The sequence below is a fragment of the Rhinolophus ferrumequinum genome, chromosome 5 (assembly GCF_004115265.2).
Source record: "Rhinolophus ferrumequinum isolate MPI-CBG mRhiFer1 chromosome 5, mRhiFer1_v1.p, whole genome shotgun sequence".
In the NCBI taxonomy this organism is placed as follows: Eukaryota; Metazoa; Chordata; class Mammalia; order Chiroptera; family Rhinolophidae; genus Rhinolophus; species Rhinolophus ferrumequinum.
This window is the reverse complement of record NC_046288.1, coordinates 61,370,238-61,385,971: the sequence shown is the minus strand read 5'-3', so window position 1 is coordinate 61,385,971 and position 15,734 is coordinate 61,370,238. Positions and strand designations below refer to the sequence as shown.

At 40.9% G+C, this 15,734-nt stretch overlaps 1 protein-coding gene across 6 annotated transcripts in view; it reads left to right on the top strand.

Annotated features, from left to right (window-relative positions):
* The window catches only part of KLF3 (KLF transcription factor 3), a 35,271-nt gene that overhangs the window by 4,431 nt on the left and 15,106 nt on the right, over nucleotides 1-15,734 (top strand). The window contains exons 2-3 of one of the 6 annotated variants that reach the window (XM_033106477.1): nucleotides 1,375-1,469; nucleotides 10,430-10,525. In XM_033106477.1, coding sequence (XP_032962368.1) covers nucleotides 10,469-10,525 — 57 coding nt within the window. In that variant the 5' untranslated portion in view covers nucleotides 1,375-1,469; nucleotides 10,430-10,468. Of the gene's footprint in view, nucleotides 1-1,374; nucleotides 1,510-4,936; nucleotides 5,153-10,429; nucleotides 10,526-15,734 lie in introns of those variants that run through there. The other 5 variants (XM_033106480.1, XM_033106479.1, XM_033106475.1 and 2 more) reach the window with 5 other exon arrangements.

The window sequence follows — 15,734 nt, the reverse complement described above, 5'->3', positions numbered from 1 at the left end:
CTACTGATAACCTTCCTTGAAAAAAATGGGAGTTTTGGAAAGTTGCAATAAGATTTTTTTTTTTCTTCTTTGGAGGAAGCAAACTTGAAATATTAGGCGGACTTTTAGGACAAGAGGCCTTTAAAATTTATAAGTAACCCAAACTGAAGCAAGTTTTGGGGTTTTTGGGGTTTTTTTTAGTTCCAAAGTTGTTAACAACCCAAGTAGATTTGGTAGACTTGAGTTTTTTCGTTTGCCTTATCCCAAATCATTCTTCCCTCCCTCATCTGTGGGGAGAGGGAGGTGTTAGTAGAGATGAGTAGGATCTAATACATTCTATGAGGAAAAAAAAAATCAATTCCATTCCATTTTATCTCTATCCCCTTTTAGATACTTGCCATCTTCATATTTACAAATCAACATTTTTGCTGTAAAATGAACAGTTATCTTAAGTGGTATTTCTTATTCTGTTTTCACACCCAGTTGTGTTTACGGGAAAATAAACAAATACAACCTCAACCTTTAAATACTAGGAATTAAGACATTATTCTGGAAATTGGGTTTCTTTTTGAAGTGCTTCATTTATCATTGGTTCTAGCTTAAAAACAAGCAAGCAAACAAACAAACCCTAGAGTCATAAAACAATTGATATCTGCTTTGCTAATAGTCCAGTCAAAATTCCACTTGGAGTGAGGTGGAAGGGGAAGTATTATGATGTTTTTTTAGCATTCTCGTTTTCAAGCCTGATGTGTCCCTTTCTTAGACCCAGTCTGTCATCTGAAGCAGGAATGTCAGAGAGCCCAGAGACAGGAAACCAAACAGCAGTCTGCTCTGATAGGGGAGCGCATTGTCCAAAAGAGGTAGCCCTGCTTCCCTGCCTCCCGCCCCCAACTCTCCTTCCTTGAAATTTAGCAGTAATGAAAGAAACACAATGCTAGAGACACTGTTTCTGAGCCAAAACTAGGACTGTTTTCTCCCAAAGCAAAACGTGTCCTCCTAACTGGCCCTCTGCTTTTTCTGGAATGTCACCGTAGTTTATTGGAATTTTTTTTTCTTCTGAATTTATCAGTATTATTTCATATCCCTTGGTCAGAGTGTTTAATAGTAAACTTCTTTCTCTAGCAAAACAGGTTCCTGGAGCTTTTTGAAACTCACTCCATTGTGTTGACAGGCCAAATACATGATCGTGGCCCCCACCTAATTATTAGGGGAGCTGGAGACCAACTGTAGCAGGTTAAGTGGCCCTTCGGCCCATGCCTTCCACGTAACCCTGGGTCTAGCTCTTACCCTGATTTCCATGAAGGGAGTGCTTCCTGAGGCAGCCCCCTTCCTGGAGGACTCTTAGAGCCCAGCTTAGCCTGGGACACACTCAAGATAGTTGTCAATCTCTGGCAGGCCCAGGAATCTCCAGGGATGGCCTGAAGCTAGTCTCAACTCAGATCAGTGGAGTTTGGCCAAATCGAGACATACAAGATCAAGCGGACATCGAGGTCAGTGCATCTACCCTGGAGAGCGACCTGTGACTTAGGTGTGCGTTTTTTCTCCTTTGGCCTATATGTTCTTTCTTCTAATTACTGTCCTTTGAGTGTAATCACCGAAATCCACTCCTTTATCTGTACTTGCACTTTACACCCTGATACCTTCCAAAGTGTTGCACCCCAAAATTACTTTCATTAGTTCAAGTTCCTGTTCCACTTAGTTCTCCAAACAAGGGAGTTTTTCTCTCCTCTCTGGGGAGCCTCCCAAAGTTTTCACCGTGTTTTTGGGTTTCAGGTTTTAGAAGATGATTTTTCAGGCTAGGTTCACTGGTCCCCCAGGCAAATTTTCTCTGTGTGACCCGTGGTAGATGGTCATTCTGAGGTCCTTGCCCTTCATTTTATTCTAGCATGTGAGAAGTGTAGTTTGACATCCATTCCTGTGTGCATCTCACGAGTATTTTTTTGAGCACCTATTTATTAGAGCTAATCTCAGATTATGTGCAGTCACTCTTCTTAGTTATGCCACAGAATGGAGTCGGTCTAGAGAGCCCTGCCCCGAAAAGGTGTTTTGAAATCTTAATTGCCCTGTGGAACCTCCCCATGGCCTTGCCTGGCACGGGCCAATGTGGCACTGCACATATCCCACACCCTCCGCCCAAGGGAGTGACCCCAGTGTGAGATGATTTTACTTAAAAGTCAGCCCCACAGCACAGACTGAAGCAAAACAGAAAGCCCTGGGTCTGCAGGCAGACACACTTCTGTTCTTGGCTGCAGCTCCAACCAGCTCTGAATTTGGGCAAGTCATTTCACCTCTGTTCCTCCATTTCCTCATTTCTAAAATGGGGATGAGGACCTGACCCTTCCACCTTTGTACAGTTATTATGAGGATTTCCGTATTTACTTGGGTAAAGCTGCCAATTTCTCTCAGCAGTTTTATGGACCAGTGCAGGTGCATTGGCCAGGAAGGATAATAGCCTAATTTGGGGCCTTCAGAATGTGTCTTTTGATCTTGCGTCCAAGCCTGCACTTGCAGAGAGAGGGTAGGCATCAGGGGCCAGGTGGGAGGGGTTGAAATCGCCACTACTGTAAATATACTGTCCCCATTTTCCATATCCCTCTTGGACAGATCTGTTTGCACAAATTGCTATCCCACTATTGCTGTTTGTGTTGTGATGTTGTTCTCTGCCTGGGGAGGCAGAAGAGCAGGGTGCCAAATGTACCTTGAAGTCAGACTACTGTGGGTTCAAATCCTGGCTCTGCAATTTAGCAGCTGTGTGATTTGAGGCAGATTACTTTACCTCTCTGTTCCAGTGTTCTCGTCAGTAAAATGGGAAGGTAATACACATTTCATGGGCATTAAATCACATGGTCCATGTAAAGAACAACACCTGGAGATTGCCAGTCATGAAGATGGTGAGAATCAGCAGGAAACGTGTGGCATTACTTAGCATCTGGCTTTCCTTGGTTGAGGGAAATATCCTTTTTTAAAAAAAAAACCTAGTTTGTTTTTTTTGGCTCCCTTCCTCTCCCTCTTCATGTAATCGCCTCCTTTCTCTCTCTCTCTCTCTCTCTCTCTCTCTCTCTCTCTGTCTCCTATTTTAGGCTCTAAAACAGTAGAGACCTTGACACTAGGCTTGTTTAGAAGATCTTTCCGGGTGGGTAATAAAAAATTCTTTGAGGATGATACTGACAAGGTCTCATAACAGGCAAGCAATAACTTTTCAAAAATAAGTTTGGTTTCCATTAGTGTTAGGACCCCCTCACCCCCATTACTTATTTAAGGGAGATTTCAAGTGCATTCAGTGGGAAAGGGAAATGACTGTGTGACTCCTCCTCTGGGCTAAGTGCTCTTATATTCACTCCTTATGAGTGTTTTGTCATTTAGTGACCAAGCCTGATGGCCTTTGGGGGAGCGGGCAAGTTAAAAGGCTCAGCCTATCCAGGTAAGAAGGTGGCCTCAGATCCACTGGAGTGCGATCAGCTGGCTGCACAGAATGGGGAGCGCCTTGAGCTGGTCTTTGAAGAATTAGGAGGATTTAGATAAGCCGGAAAGGAAGGGGATGGGGCATTCCACGCTGGTTGCCCAGCATCAGGGCCAAAAATGAACAAAGGCATGGGGTGGGGGCAGGGCAGCCAGCAAGCAGCACTAAGGGCGCTTGTTGGAGCAGGGGGCAGCTGGTTAGTTAAGGGGTGCCCAGCATGGGTGCTGGAACCCACTCCACAAGCCCTGGGGATCCTGTTGGAGGGAGGAAGGTTTGTGAACTTGGGAAAGGCTAGATGAGAAGAGGGCTTTGAAAAATGTAGGTGGCGAAAGGGGTCAGGATGGATTGGAGGGGCCAAGGGACTAGGTGGGAAGACAGTGAAGGAAAAAGCTCCAGGAACACAGCGTTAAGGCACCGAGGACCTGGCCTCCAATGACAATAGTAGAAATGGAAAGAAAAGTTGATGAGGAAGGCTTAAAAGATGACCTCTAGGTTTCCATGGTGATTGACCAGCAAGTAAGTGCGGAGGAGGGGGAGAATTTGGATTTGGGACATGTTGAGTTAATTCTCTTACATAGCCACGGTTCCGAATGCATTGCTTTTGAAGGGAGAGGGCAGTCTTAGCTCATGGTTCATATCCAAAGCTGCTGGGGTTCTATGAGATGAACTCTTAATGGCAAATCCTCAGGAGCCCAGGAAATTGCCACCACCCTGACGATTCTTTCTGGTTATTTTTAAGGTTCCAGCAGCCATCACTGCTGAGGCCAGAGTTTCCAGGAACTGGCTCCTCACTGGAGCCAATTGGTCCCTCCCAACCTCCCACTCCCTCTAGGGTGGGGCCCCATGGGTGGAGGCTCCCAGGGTGGAGTGGGGTGGGTCTTCAGTGATAGGGCACCGAGCAGAGAGGCAGCCTGGCCTCACGCAGGCCTTCTGGATTTAATTATATAATACTTCACAGAAGAGAATTGCCAGGACTTAGGCCTTGTAAGATAATGCACACAGCAGGATTATACATTGTGGGTAATTTTCATAGGATCTTGGGTTGCTTGCCCTTAAAACTAAAATACGAAATTGTCAGCCTAAAGAGGGAAAACCAGTGTGTAACCTCAGTAGGGAAAATGATTAGCATTTGCTAAAATTTCTTTAAGAAAGGTGTGGAATGCTACTAGCCAGGTGCCGGCGAACTTGAGAGACTTGAGAGTTTACTTACAAGGTGTGGGTTGGGTTTCCCCACCCCCACCCCTGCTTTGCTGGGCCTCAGTCTGCAAATGTGTAGGGACTGCTTGGCTGTTACCTTTGCACCTGTCCTTATTTACATGCAAAATCAATTGCTTCACTCGGTCTTTCCGAAGTACAGGGTGTGGGCAGAATCTTATCTGAAGCCATGTCCTGTTTGGACAAGTTGGACTTGCCTTGGCAACTCTCCATAGGGTGGAGCAGATGGGTGGAGGCAGGAAAGTAAAATTGGGTGGCTTGTTAGTTGAGAGAGAAGAGAGGGCGGATTGTTTGCTCACTGGATCATTATATTTAATTTGAAACTAAATAATTAACTTCTTTCCCATTTACAAAACATTTTGATGCAAAATATCTAATTTATGAGGGGCAAAGATTTAGACATACTCCATGGGATTTTTTTTTTCCTTTCAAACCAACTAGAGAAGACTGAGGTAGGTGAAAATCGTCAATTGATATGAAAACAGGACGCATTTCCAGGTAGGTGCCAGCATTTGGCTGTTCTGAAAGGAGCCTGCCTCCTTGCATCTGTTGCCTGGCCCTTTGTATTTCTGGCCAGAGCAACTGCCATTAAATATTCAGCTCCTCAGGAGCTTGAAGAGTTTGGGTACAGAAGTAAAGAAAGAAAAGTTTCTTTGGAAAGGAAGTTTAGCTTCAGGGATGTTGCCCGCCCCCTCTGGTCCTCCTCCTGGCCAAGAATTACACATACACACAGAGATGGGGGTTTTTATTCTTTTCTTTTTTCTCCTGGAGTTCCTTTGGGGATTAAAGGGTGGGGGAAGGTAACATGCTTCCTCCTTGACTATCCAAACACTTGGGAGAGGTGGGGGGTGGGGTGGGCACTTACAGATGGTGTGTTGGTTTGATCCTGCTGTTTTTCTCCTTACACCTGGCTTAGGTCAGCTAGGAAACAGATTGGGGTTGAGGAACTCAGGTCATTTGGAACCATGGGATCAGGCTGGATTGGGGAAGGACACGGCAGGAACCCTTTGAGGATCTGAGGAGCACAAGATATGGAAAGGGCATAAAAAGGGAGATGACGAGAAAGGAGCCTGTCAGAGGCAAATCCTGCTATGTCACCAAGAAACCAAGCATTCTCTCTCCACATTTATTCTCTCCCTTTCTCTCTGTCTTCTAAGGAAGGGGTGGGAGGGGCGGAGGGCAGTCATTTATAAAGTTGTTTCTGAAATAAACATGCTCTAGCTTCATAACCTCCTTCCTTAGGGGCTGTGTGTGTTTCTAAGCTCCGTAGTGCATTTGTACCCTCATAAAGCATATGGGACTGAATAGGATTGTGAGATGCAACTATCTTACTTACGAAACTTCATGTGAATGATGCACTGCAGCTATTTAATACATAATCATGCAGTTTTCCATTTGGGCAAAAACCTGACCCTGAAAAGTCAGAAGTATAAGTGCAGAGAGTGTGAAGGGAAATCTGTTTCTTTCTTTTGGAGGAAAATTCAGCTGTATTGGCTCCTCCCAGCAAAATAACATAGTTGGGGAAGATGACACTTGCTCCACTTACAGAAAATTACTTTGGCAATGATGTTTCTGTATTTTTGCTTTTAAGCACCCGATAACTTAGAAGTTTTTAGAATCAGTTTTGCCCTTTTTGTTTTTTGAATGCAAGTTTTGTTATTCTGGGATTGCTTAGTTTAGAATATAACAACTAAGATGTAAATGTGCTTGTGATCGGAAAATAGTTGTAAGAAACAACAGAACCACATTTGGGGCCTCATCATGTCTGTGATACCCACATAAAATGGTTAACAGAATTCCTGAGCCTGCTTTAAACCCACTAAATTTAACTGAATTAAATCCACTAAATTGGCAGACTCAGTTTGCTGCCACTGTCCTAATCTCTAATACCTGTTTTAGCACGCCACCTACTGGTTCTGCGTAAGATTGCTGTCAGTGTTGTGTAATAGGTTTTCTACAGCATTTGTAGTTTTTTTTTAACATTCTTTTAAAGTCATGGTAATAGCCCAGATCACTGAGCTGCCCATGTGGAACTAAAACCACTAAATTTAGGCACCCTAATTCTTCCAGTGCTTCAGTTGCTTCTCAGTTACATGGAAAGCACTTTGCAGACATTGCAGTCCCATAAAGTTAATACCAGTGGCAAAAGTGGTCTGTTCAAAGATAGGCACAGTGGGTAGGTACAGAATATATGAGTTTTTTGCAAATAAATAAAAGCTTGATTTGTGTTAATGTGTTTGATTCTCTTCCTAAATTTGGTTCCTTTCTAGCTGAGCTTCCCTCACCTGTTTTTGTTAAAAGTTTTAGTTACAGAATTTAAAAAATTTTGAATTGGCACTCAGATGTGTATAAAGCTGTCCCATCTCCACCCTACTCCCTAGAAGCTCTTATCAGATTAGGGCACACCGTTTTCTCCATATGTCCTGTATCTTGTTCCATGCCCTGTGACTATCACTGAAAGTATAATCAGCTATTCTAGAACTGATAGCTTCTAAATTGGGAACAAAGTGCTGTTAGACATGTGAATGGACAGTGAATTTGATTCTGTTCATAGTGACAGTTGACTTTCGCACAGACTTTTTATTTTATTGTCTAGTGATGCGTTATTTAATTTGGAGTTTCAAACTGAGGTATTCTTATCCTGTCATTCCTTCTTCATTTATTAGCTGAAATACTTCTATATTGAGAAATGTCCCTTCATCATGACGGAGTTACTCTAAGATACAGTTCTGAACAAAGAAACATACCTTTACAATTCTTTTTTTTAAAAAATAAAAATGAATCAGGTTTTGTTAGAACAAATGCTTTAGACTGTTGTTTTCCCCTTATGATTACAAGTCTTGCAAAGCACTAATTTCCTTACATTTTGATAACACATAAAAATTAAAGAATGAAAGTGATTTCAGTAATGTCTTCCAATGGTACAAGGTATAGCAGGTTAGTGTGTAATTCCTGTCTAAATGGAGTCAGTAGTCGTTGCTACAGGCCTTAGGAACAGTCATTAAAGGCTTTATGCGCAAAATGGTGGAGTTAGGATTTGACCCCAAATGAACCCCAGAGCCTGTCGTCTTAATTCCACTGTGCTGCTCTTCCTGGTGGTGGAGAGCTGGAGGTGAGATGTGGGGATGCTAGGAAGGTATTGCAGGGGTGCAGTTGTGAAGGGCCAAGGCCCTACCTGAGAGCTCAGACGGGATGTGGGCAGGGATATGGCAGCTATTCACGGTTAAACTGCCTGGGGCAGAGGGGTTGTCCTGGAAGGCTACGTGTGTTAGCCTAGAGGCAAACCCCTGACATCGCTCCACAATCACTACCAACAATTAGTGCTGTGTGTGCTGTGTGAATATCCAAAAATTGTGTGCGTATTTGTGTATATAAACGATATAGAGGACAAATGAGCTTTCTTTTGCATTTTGGTTCTTGAGGTTGTGTTTTTTGTTTTGTTTTTTTAAATTCTAATTCGATCTTCTTAAAACAGTGCCAGTAAATATTTTAGGAAGTAGATAAAAGAGGCATCTCATTTTACATGTGACAAGAGTTGCCCCATGGCAGGGCTAGGATGCAACTCCTGAGTCCTAAGACCAGGGCTTTCCTTATACAACTGAAAATATGAGTGCTTTTATTTCAATCGATTTGCATCAAGATACTGTGGAGTAGCAAGGATGAATCCAGACGAGTAAAGACAATTGCAAGGCTTGGGGGAGGAGTGGCCAGCGGTGGGTCAGGGCTGCTGAATTATCTGACCTCACTGATGCAAGCAGGAGAATTCACATCTTTTATTTAAGGTCCTCTTTAGGGCACTGGACAGCAATTCTTAGAACCGAATCCATCTGTACAGTTGCTAGGCTGGGAACTGGTTAATAATAGATCTCAAGGCATAAAAGGGGTTTTCATCCTTCATTATGAAATCATCCATTTTTTACTGGCTTTTGGGTTGTCTTTGCTGGCATACAGAAGAGGGTAGTAAGACCATTGATTTGAACGGCCTCGTATCAGATTGTGTTCGCAGATTATAATACATCCTATGATGTAGGAAGATAGAATTTTGAAGTCAGGGCTTTATGTTGAGTTAATGACATTCACGTGTTGTCATGAGACCAAGAACAGGCTTTCTCCAACAGAGCAATGAAGCACAAGAACTACACAGTATTATTTTATAATTGTATGTGAAGATATCTTACTATAACCCATAAAGCATGGACACCAAAAATAGAGGATGGCTCTCATGGAGGTGGGGAGTTTTTAATACTGAAATACAGGAAGTAATCTCGAACCAGGGACTTGTACAGCTTTTTCAGGTAGAACTCAATCTAAAACTTCTTCACTTTTCCACGCAAAACTAAAGTGATCTATAAAGACCTCACCTCTAACCAAAGTACAGAACACTGAGACCAAATTTGAATAGTAAGTGCCTGGAGCAGGTTGTTGAAGGTCTGGGTAGTCGCTGGGCAGTGATTCCATAACCTGAAATGCAGGTGAATATACAGCAGACTGATGTTTTGTCCTGTGAGGAAGCAGTTGGCTTTATGTAGACTAGTGCTAGCCGTGGACTAGTATAGAACACAGAAGAAAATGCATGGATAACACACAAGCAGAACAATAGAAGCAAAGAAGAGAAAGACCGAACAGGATCAAGATGCAAATTTCCTTTGCGTAAGGCTAAAGATTGGCTGATTTCCTAATGAGAAATTTTCAAGAAGGGGCGTGAATACAAGCTAATATTCTCCATGTATAAAAAAAATGCTTGAAAATAATAAGAGGTGTGGAGGGGAGCTCAAGACCAATAGGCATTTCTTAAAAGAAGAAATGTAAATGGTAAATAGAAATGAAAAATTTAACGTCAGTAATTAAATTAATTTAGAATAAAAATAATTTGCCAATTTGATACTAACAAATTGGCAAAGTTTATTCTTTTAAGTGATGATACAGGTTGCTGGTAGAAATGTTGGGACACAGCTTCTATTTTATTAATAGAAATAACAGAGCATCTTTGCTGGGTGAACATCAGATGCTTTGAAAAATGTACATGCTTGTCACCCAAGAATTCCCCTTCATAAAACTTATCCTAAAAATTAATTAAGGATGTATAGGAAGGTATAAGTATCAAGATGCTCACTGCTGTCTAATGGTGAAAATTTAGAAGCAACCTAAGTGCCCTATAAAAAGGGATAACTTATGTAAACTGATCTGTTCACACAGTGGCGCACTGAATTTGATGGTATGGAACCATACTTACTGGAAAAAAAAACATTTTCACAATATATTGTCAAGTGAAATTATGAGTACTAAATTGTATGCATACAATAATCGGTTTTAAAAAGAGTTTGCAAGGATAAAAACAAAGATATTAATGATGGTGGGTTGTAGGTTTCCTTTTGGTTTGTCTTTTTCCCCCCCTGATTTTTCTGTAACGAATGTAAGGAAAAGAAAAGGTGTTTGACATTTGTATATAATGGGAACTTTTGTTGAGTTGCAGGGCAATCTTAAGCAAGCTTTGCTGCTCAGAAGGGGCTGGACGTATTGTTTCAGAAATGTCAGGGTTTATGTATTTGAGTTAGGAATGCAAGTTGGCTCTCATCTGGTTATAACCATGGAGTCTGGTTTTAATTATACAAAATGGCATCTTTCATAGGTAAGGGGAACAAATTCCAGCCATTCTGGGGGCGGGGGAGAGGAAGGAGCACGGAAAGGGGAGTGAGGAATAGTAAACTTTATTTTTATTAGTTTATATTTAAAGTAACCTTGGAATTTAGACAGACACCTTGTTTTGTTTTCTAGGCCGAACACCCGAGCACCCTAGAAAGCTTAACTAAAAGAATGCTCATGTTTGACCCAGTCCCTGTCAAGCAAGAGGCCATGGACCCTGTCTCAGTGGTAAGTTTTCCAAAACTGAACATTTTCTTACTTATTCCAAGTGGTAATAACATAATGTATTGTATTATTCCTTAAAGTTGCTCATTACTTAACAGGCATTTGATAGGCAAACTTTTCAAAGCGCCCGGGAGTAAGTGAGGTTAATACCCTACTAGCAATGGTGCATCCTTGAAGAAATGGGATCCGTGTTTCCTTAAGTCCTGTACCCCCCACCCCCCGAGATATGATCAGCACAGAACTTGGGCCAACAGGCGAATCTCGTCGCGACAGAAGCAGGTTTATTTAGAAAAACTCCTCAGCTACTAGTTTTTTAGTTTAGGTTCTCAGGATTATTGGTTTTGGCAAAATAAAGTTTGGCCAGACTGAACTGATTTTTTTTTTTAAAAAAAAAACGAATATACTTCTGGGGACATTTTTAAAAAACCTGTACACAGTGTACATCATGGTTGGGAAGCAATTTCTGAACGAACCTACAAGAAATCTGTGTTAAGAACGTGATGACTCAGAGGTGTTGTTCCCTCAAGATCACCTCCCTGGTTACATAGGAGAGTTTCTCAAAAATGTTTAAGAGTGTCCGTTTTTTTGTTTGTTTGTTTGTTTGTTTTCATACTGGCAGAAGATATTCCATTGGGTATCAAAACAGTGTTTGGAGTGTGTTTCACAATGATGCAAAAGCTGAAACCCAGAAAGAAAATATAACAACTCCTCAGTCCTTTTGCATGTGCAGGTACATTAAGGATAAAGTGGCTTGCTTAAAAACTGATGACAGCAGCCCCATGGGGCTGTGACTGAGGAGAAGCCAGCGAGAGAACTTGGTGGTGAGGAGGAATTTCGTTTCACTTGGGAGAGTCTGTGGTTGGGAGAGAATTTATGTTCATTGTCTTTTTCAACACCTTAGTGCTAAGCTGGCCCGTTTGTGAGTCAGGCTCCTCTAGATGCTTTTCGGCCACCAGGAGACAGGCTGGTAATTAGTCCAAGTGTCTATATAGGTACAACACTAGTGCCATGGCGATGGGACATGGGTGACAACAGAAAGGTGTGTCCCACTTCAAAGCAAGGAGGGATTAGACTTGAGGGAATCTGGTTTAGTAAATCTGAAATAAAAGGCAACACTCTCACTCTTTCTTGCTCTTTTCTTCCACGGGCTTGGAAAATATTCACAAGGGGAAAAACTTGGCCTGAGTTGTGTATGTGAAGGTTGGTAATGACACACTTGCAAAATTAGATCATACTTATGCATTGGCTGTGGAGGTTCCTGCCAAAAATGTTTATACAGGACATGGGGGTCACCCTGAGGCCCTTGGAACCGAGTTGCCATGGATATTACTAAGCCAGTGAAGTGTTTACCACTGTGTGCAATGACAAGTTAAGTCGGAGTGGCTTTAAGGAAATGATGTTTACACGCCAGCATAACTGGATAACCGAGTGTCTGAATATGATAACTGAGCAATAACAATTTTATTGATCAAAAAACTAAATTGACTTCTAATGTTATGTGGTGCTCTCATATTCATCAACCCCTTCCCCCTAACTTGCATGATCACATTGGAGGAAAATTAAGCTATAATATTTCTCCATTAATTATACCCTTGAAATATGAATAGGTTTTTAGTACCGGAGAATATGATTAATTTTGTAAATGATGCAGAACCATCAATGATGCATTTTACTATTCAGTATAGCTCCAGTGCTTTTAATCAAGCATGAAAATAGGGCTCAATAGGGCCTAATTTAAAGTTAAACTGAAGATCCGTATTGCTAAGTTAGTATGACATAATTAAATGCAAGAAAATGCACTTAACTGAAAAAAATGGAAATAAAATGCATTTGAAGTAACCGTTATGTACACGAAGTTAGAATATGTAGAAGTGTTTTTGCAATTTTTTTTTTCTCCTTCGTGCTGTAGTTTTTAACTTCAGCTAACACTTCCAGAAATAGATCATTTTATCAAAAGTTAGTGTCAGTCCTTACAATGAAGTTTCTTTTTCTTAATTCAGTGAAACCTCAGTTAACTGAAACACTTGGAGAGTAGGGTGTGGTGATTATTTTCTTAACAGAATTAAATAAGCTTTTGTTTTCACTCTTAAATCTTCAAATTTCATCTCTCCTGCTTTCCTAGGTAGAGTGTACGAAACCTAATTTATTATTCCTTTTTTTCTTTTTAATTCCATCTTTGACCTAAAGGTTCAAGTCTTTGGTTATTTGAGTCAGTGTTCTAAACATTAAGGCAGCACAGGACAATTTGTAAGATTTTTTTGGTTTGTTTTAATTCCACATATGAATAAAAATATTTCACGGTGTCTTATCTTCCCTCCCCACCCGATCCCTCCTTTTTCTTAAAATAAAAGCACAGCAGAAGCAATTTGGTATTTGGTATTTTGCTGTAATTTAGAGAGAAAGTGAGGAAATATCATTTCTCTCTTTCTTAAATAGAAGCCTTCATATCACCACCCTGTGCTTTGAGGCAAATGGTGAGGCTTTGCATTATCTTGTTAAAATTTACAAGAATAGGGAGCAGAGTAGATACTGCCTGCCCCAGTGTGTGCATGGATCTCTGCTACTTACCCTCCGTGCAGTGTTGGCAAAACCACCAGCAGCTCCTTGAGTCTGTTTTATTATGTTTATTTTTCTTTCAATTTGTAAAATTTGAGATTATCATTTGTAAAGTATAGACAACATATGAATATAAAATGCACGTGTAAGGGAATTATTTTTACCAATACATTTCCAAAGAAGATTGAAAATTTAAAAACTGAACTCAGGAAGTAAGAAAGAAAGCAAAATTTTAAAAAGTATTCTTTCTTACTCTATTCCTATAGGAAGATTACTTTTGAAGAAAGTACATTCCTTTTTTTTTCCTTTTAATGAAAATTGTTGTCTAACAGACTCCTTACACATTGAAAAGTGCTTAAAATTAGTAGTTCCTCTCTTCTGTTGTAACAAACTTTTCATGGTTCTTCTGAGCCTGGAGAAAGAGCGCTTTCTACTTCTGTTTGCACAGAGGGGCATGACATTAGCTGTTTCCAGAGTGTTTTGTTTATGAATGTACCACACCTTTCTGCCCTGCGAACCCCACCCTTGGTATGAAGATTCCTTTGACTTACCACCACCCTGTCACGGAGGTTCACTTTTTTTTTTTTTTTAATTTTAATGAATAGTGAAATAGACTTCATCCATATTTCAGGCATTCACTCCATCCACTTCATCTGTCCTGTAATGGAACACTCACTAAACCTATTCCCAGTAAAATAAGAAACTACTGAAATTTGCACTTGAGTATAAAGTGATGACTTAGGAAAATTACCCAAACCCTTAGCCCCTTTCCCCATCACAATTAAAACACATTTTTTTTGAGAATCAAAAGAATTGGAATTATTCTTAGCCTTGTCAATTGTGAAAACTTGCTCAGAGAGTGTGCTGCTTCACTTCCTTCATTTATTCAGTATTAATTGAGCACCTATGCGGGGGCCCTCATTTCCCATTCTGGTAAAAGGAAGCAGCCAGCAAATAAATTACGCACAGTGTGCAGGTGTGAACACACAAATACATACTACAACAGAGGGAAAGAACCTTTCTTAATAACAAATCTTTTTGAAAAGTACACCCATTTCCTCCCCTAGTAGGGGTCGGTTGGGAGAAACCTTGCTGGAGTCTTGTCTTCAGACTTTCTTCCAGCACATGGGGCCGCCTTAGGTAAGCAGTATGTGTGTGGGTTGCGGGGTGGGGGGGGGGGTGTCACTGGATGTCCATTAGTGGCCAGAGGTGCCTTTTCTGCTTCATCAACACTTGCCTCTGATTTGGATTTGGGGCCATTGCTGTTAGGCTTATTTGCATGGCTTTGTTAGAAGATAGGAATGGTCTGGAACAGAGAAGCAGCAGCTATTACCAGGGTGTTACCCACCCAAGGCACACCCCCCGAGCAAACCCGTATCAGTCATTACACTGTGGAGAACCAGATTGTTGCAGGTTGATTGCAGTAGCTCTTGTGCTCCACCCAAATAATTAAACACGTCTTGTAGAAGGTTCTGATAAACATTGCTGTGAAATTTCTTAGTGAGACAATTTGAGGAACCACCACATTTCTTCACCCTTTTGCGGCACAGTCGGACTCGAAATAGTTAAGTGGGTACTCAGCTGTGTGCCCAAATGTGTCTCCTTACTTTTAGCCTGTGGTCTAACAAACACCATACATCAATACAGGGGGCAGGGAGCATTCACTGGAGAGCAAACTCGCAGCAAAACTGTGCTTCGTGTGTAGAAAACTTGTCTTTCTGTGTGGTTTTCTCTTTCTTTATAACTTGAGAAACTTGAAAATATTAAATTTGCCAGTCTCCCAGGTTCTAAATTCCTACTTTTCTTAGACTCACCCACGGATAGAAAAATCCAGCAATGACAGCAGTAAAAGTGTGTCCTCATTTTGCTTCCTACTGAGCTGCCAATAATTTGGCATTCAAATCTAGGTCATAGGGAGGTCTTTGAAGAATAGGTCTGAAAATAAGGGCAAAGCTACATTTTGGTGAGTAGAAACAATTAATGCCTTCCATTTCCTGAAGTTTTTGTTTCTAGTACCAGAACTTTTGCCCTTTAGAGAGTTACATAAAGCAGGTTAAACTTTAGGACTTGGAAACATTTTTTTTTTCCAGCTGTATTTATTACTTCTTTAAACCATTGTGCATCACTTATTTATAAACATAAATATATTTTAGTTAGTGAGCCTTGTGCCTCTTTTAATATTTAAATATATTTAATATTAATATTGCTGTATGTTTGGGGCCCTCTCACCTTATGGTGTATCTATGTGTGCCTGGTTCTAAAGAAAGATAAAAATTGTCTTTTCTTCATTTGATTCTTGATACATAAAGTAATTTTTAAAAACAACCGTTTATATATTTGAGCTTATATCCTTCATGTCCTTGTTTTTAAGCAGTATTACTAATGAAAATTCTTCCCTCCTTTCTTCAAATTGTTTTTAAATGATTTACCAGATTGTAATGATAAAAGTTGGTATTTTAATTCTACATTTATATCATTGAGAGCAGTGCTATTCAAAAGTCTGCAAGAGGCCGTCTATGCAGCTTAGGCCACTCCCCAGTAATTCCGAATCTACATTTTAACAAAACCCCCTGGTGAACTCGTGCACACAGTCAAGTGTGAGAAGCCCCAGTAGGAGGATCAGAGCCTGTTACTGTGCACAGCTCTTGTGTAAGAA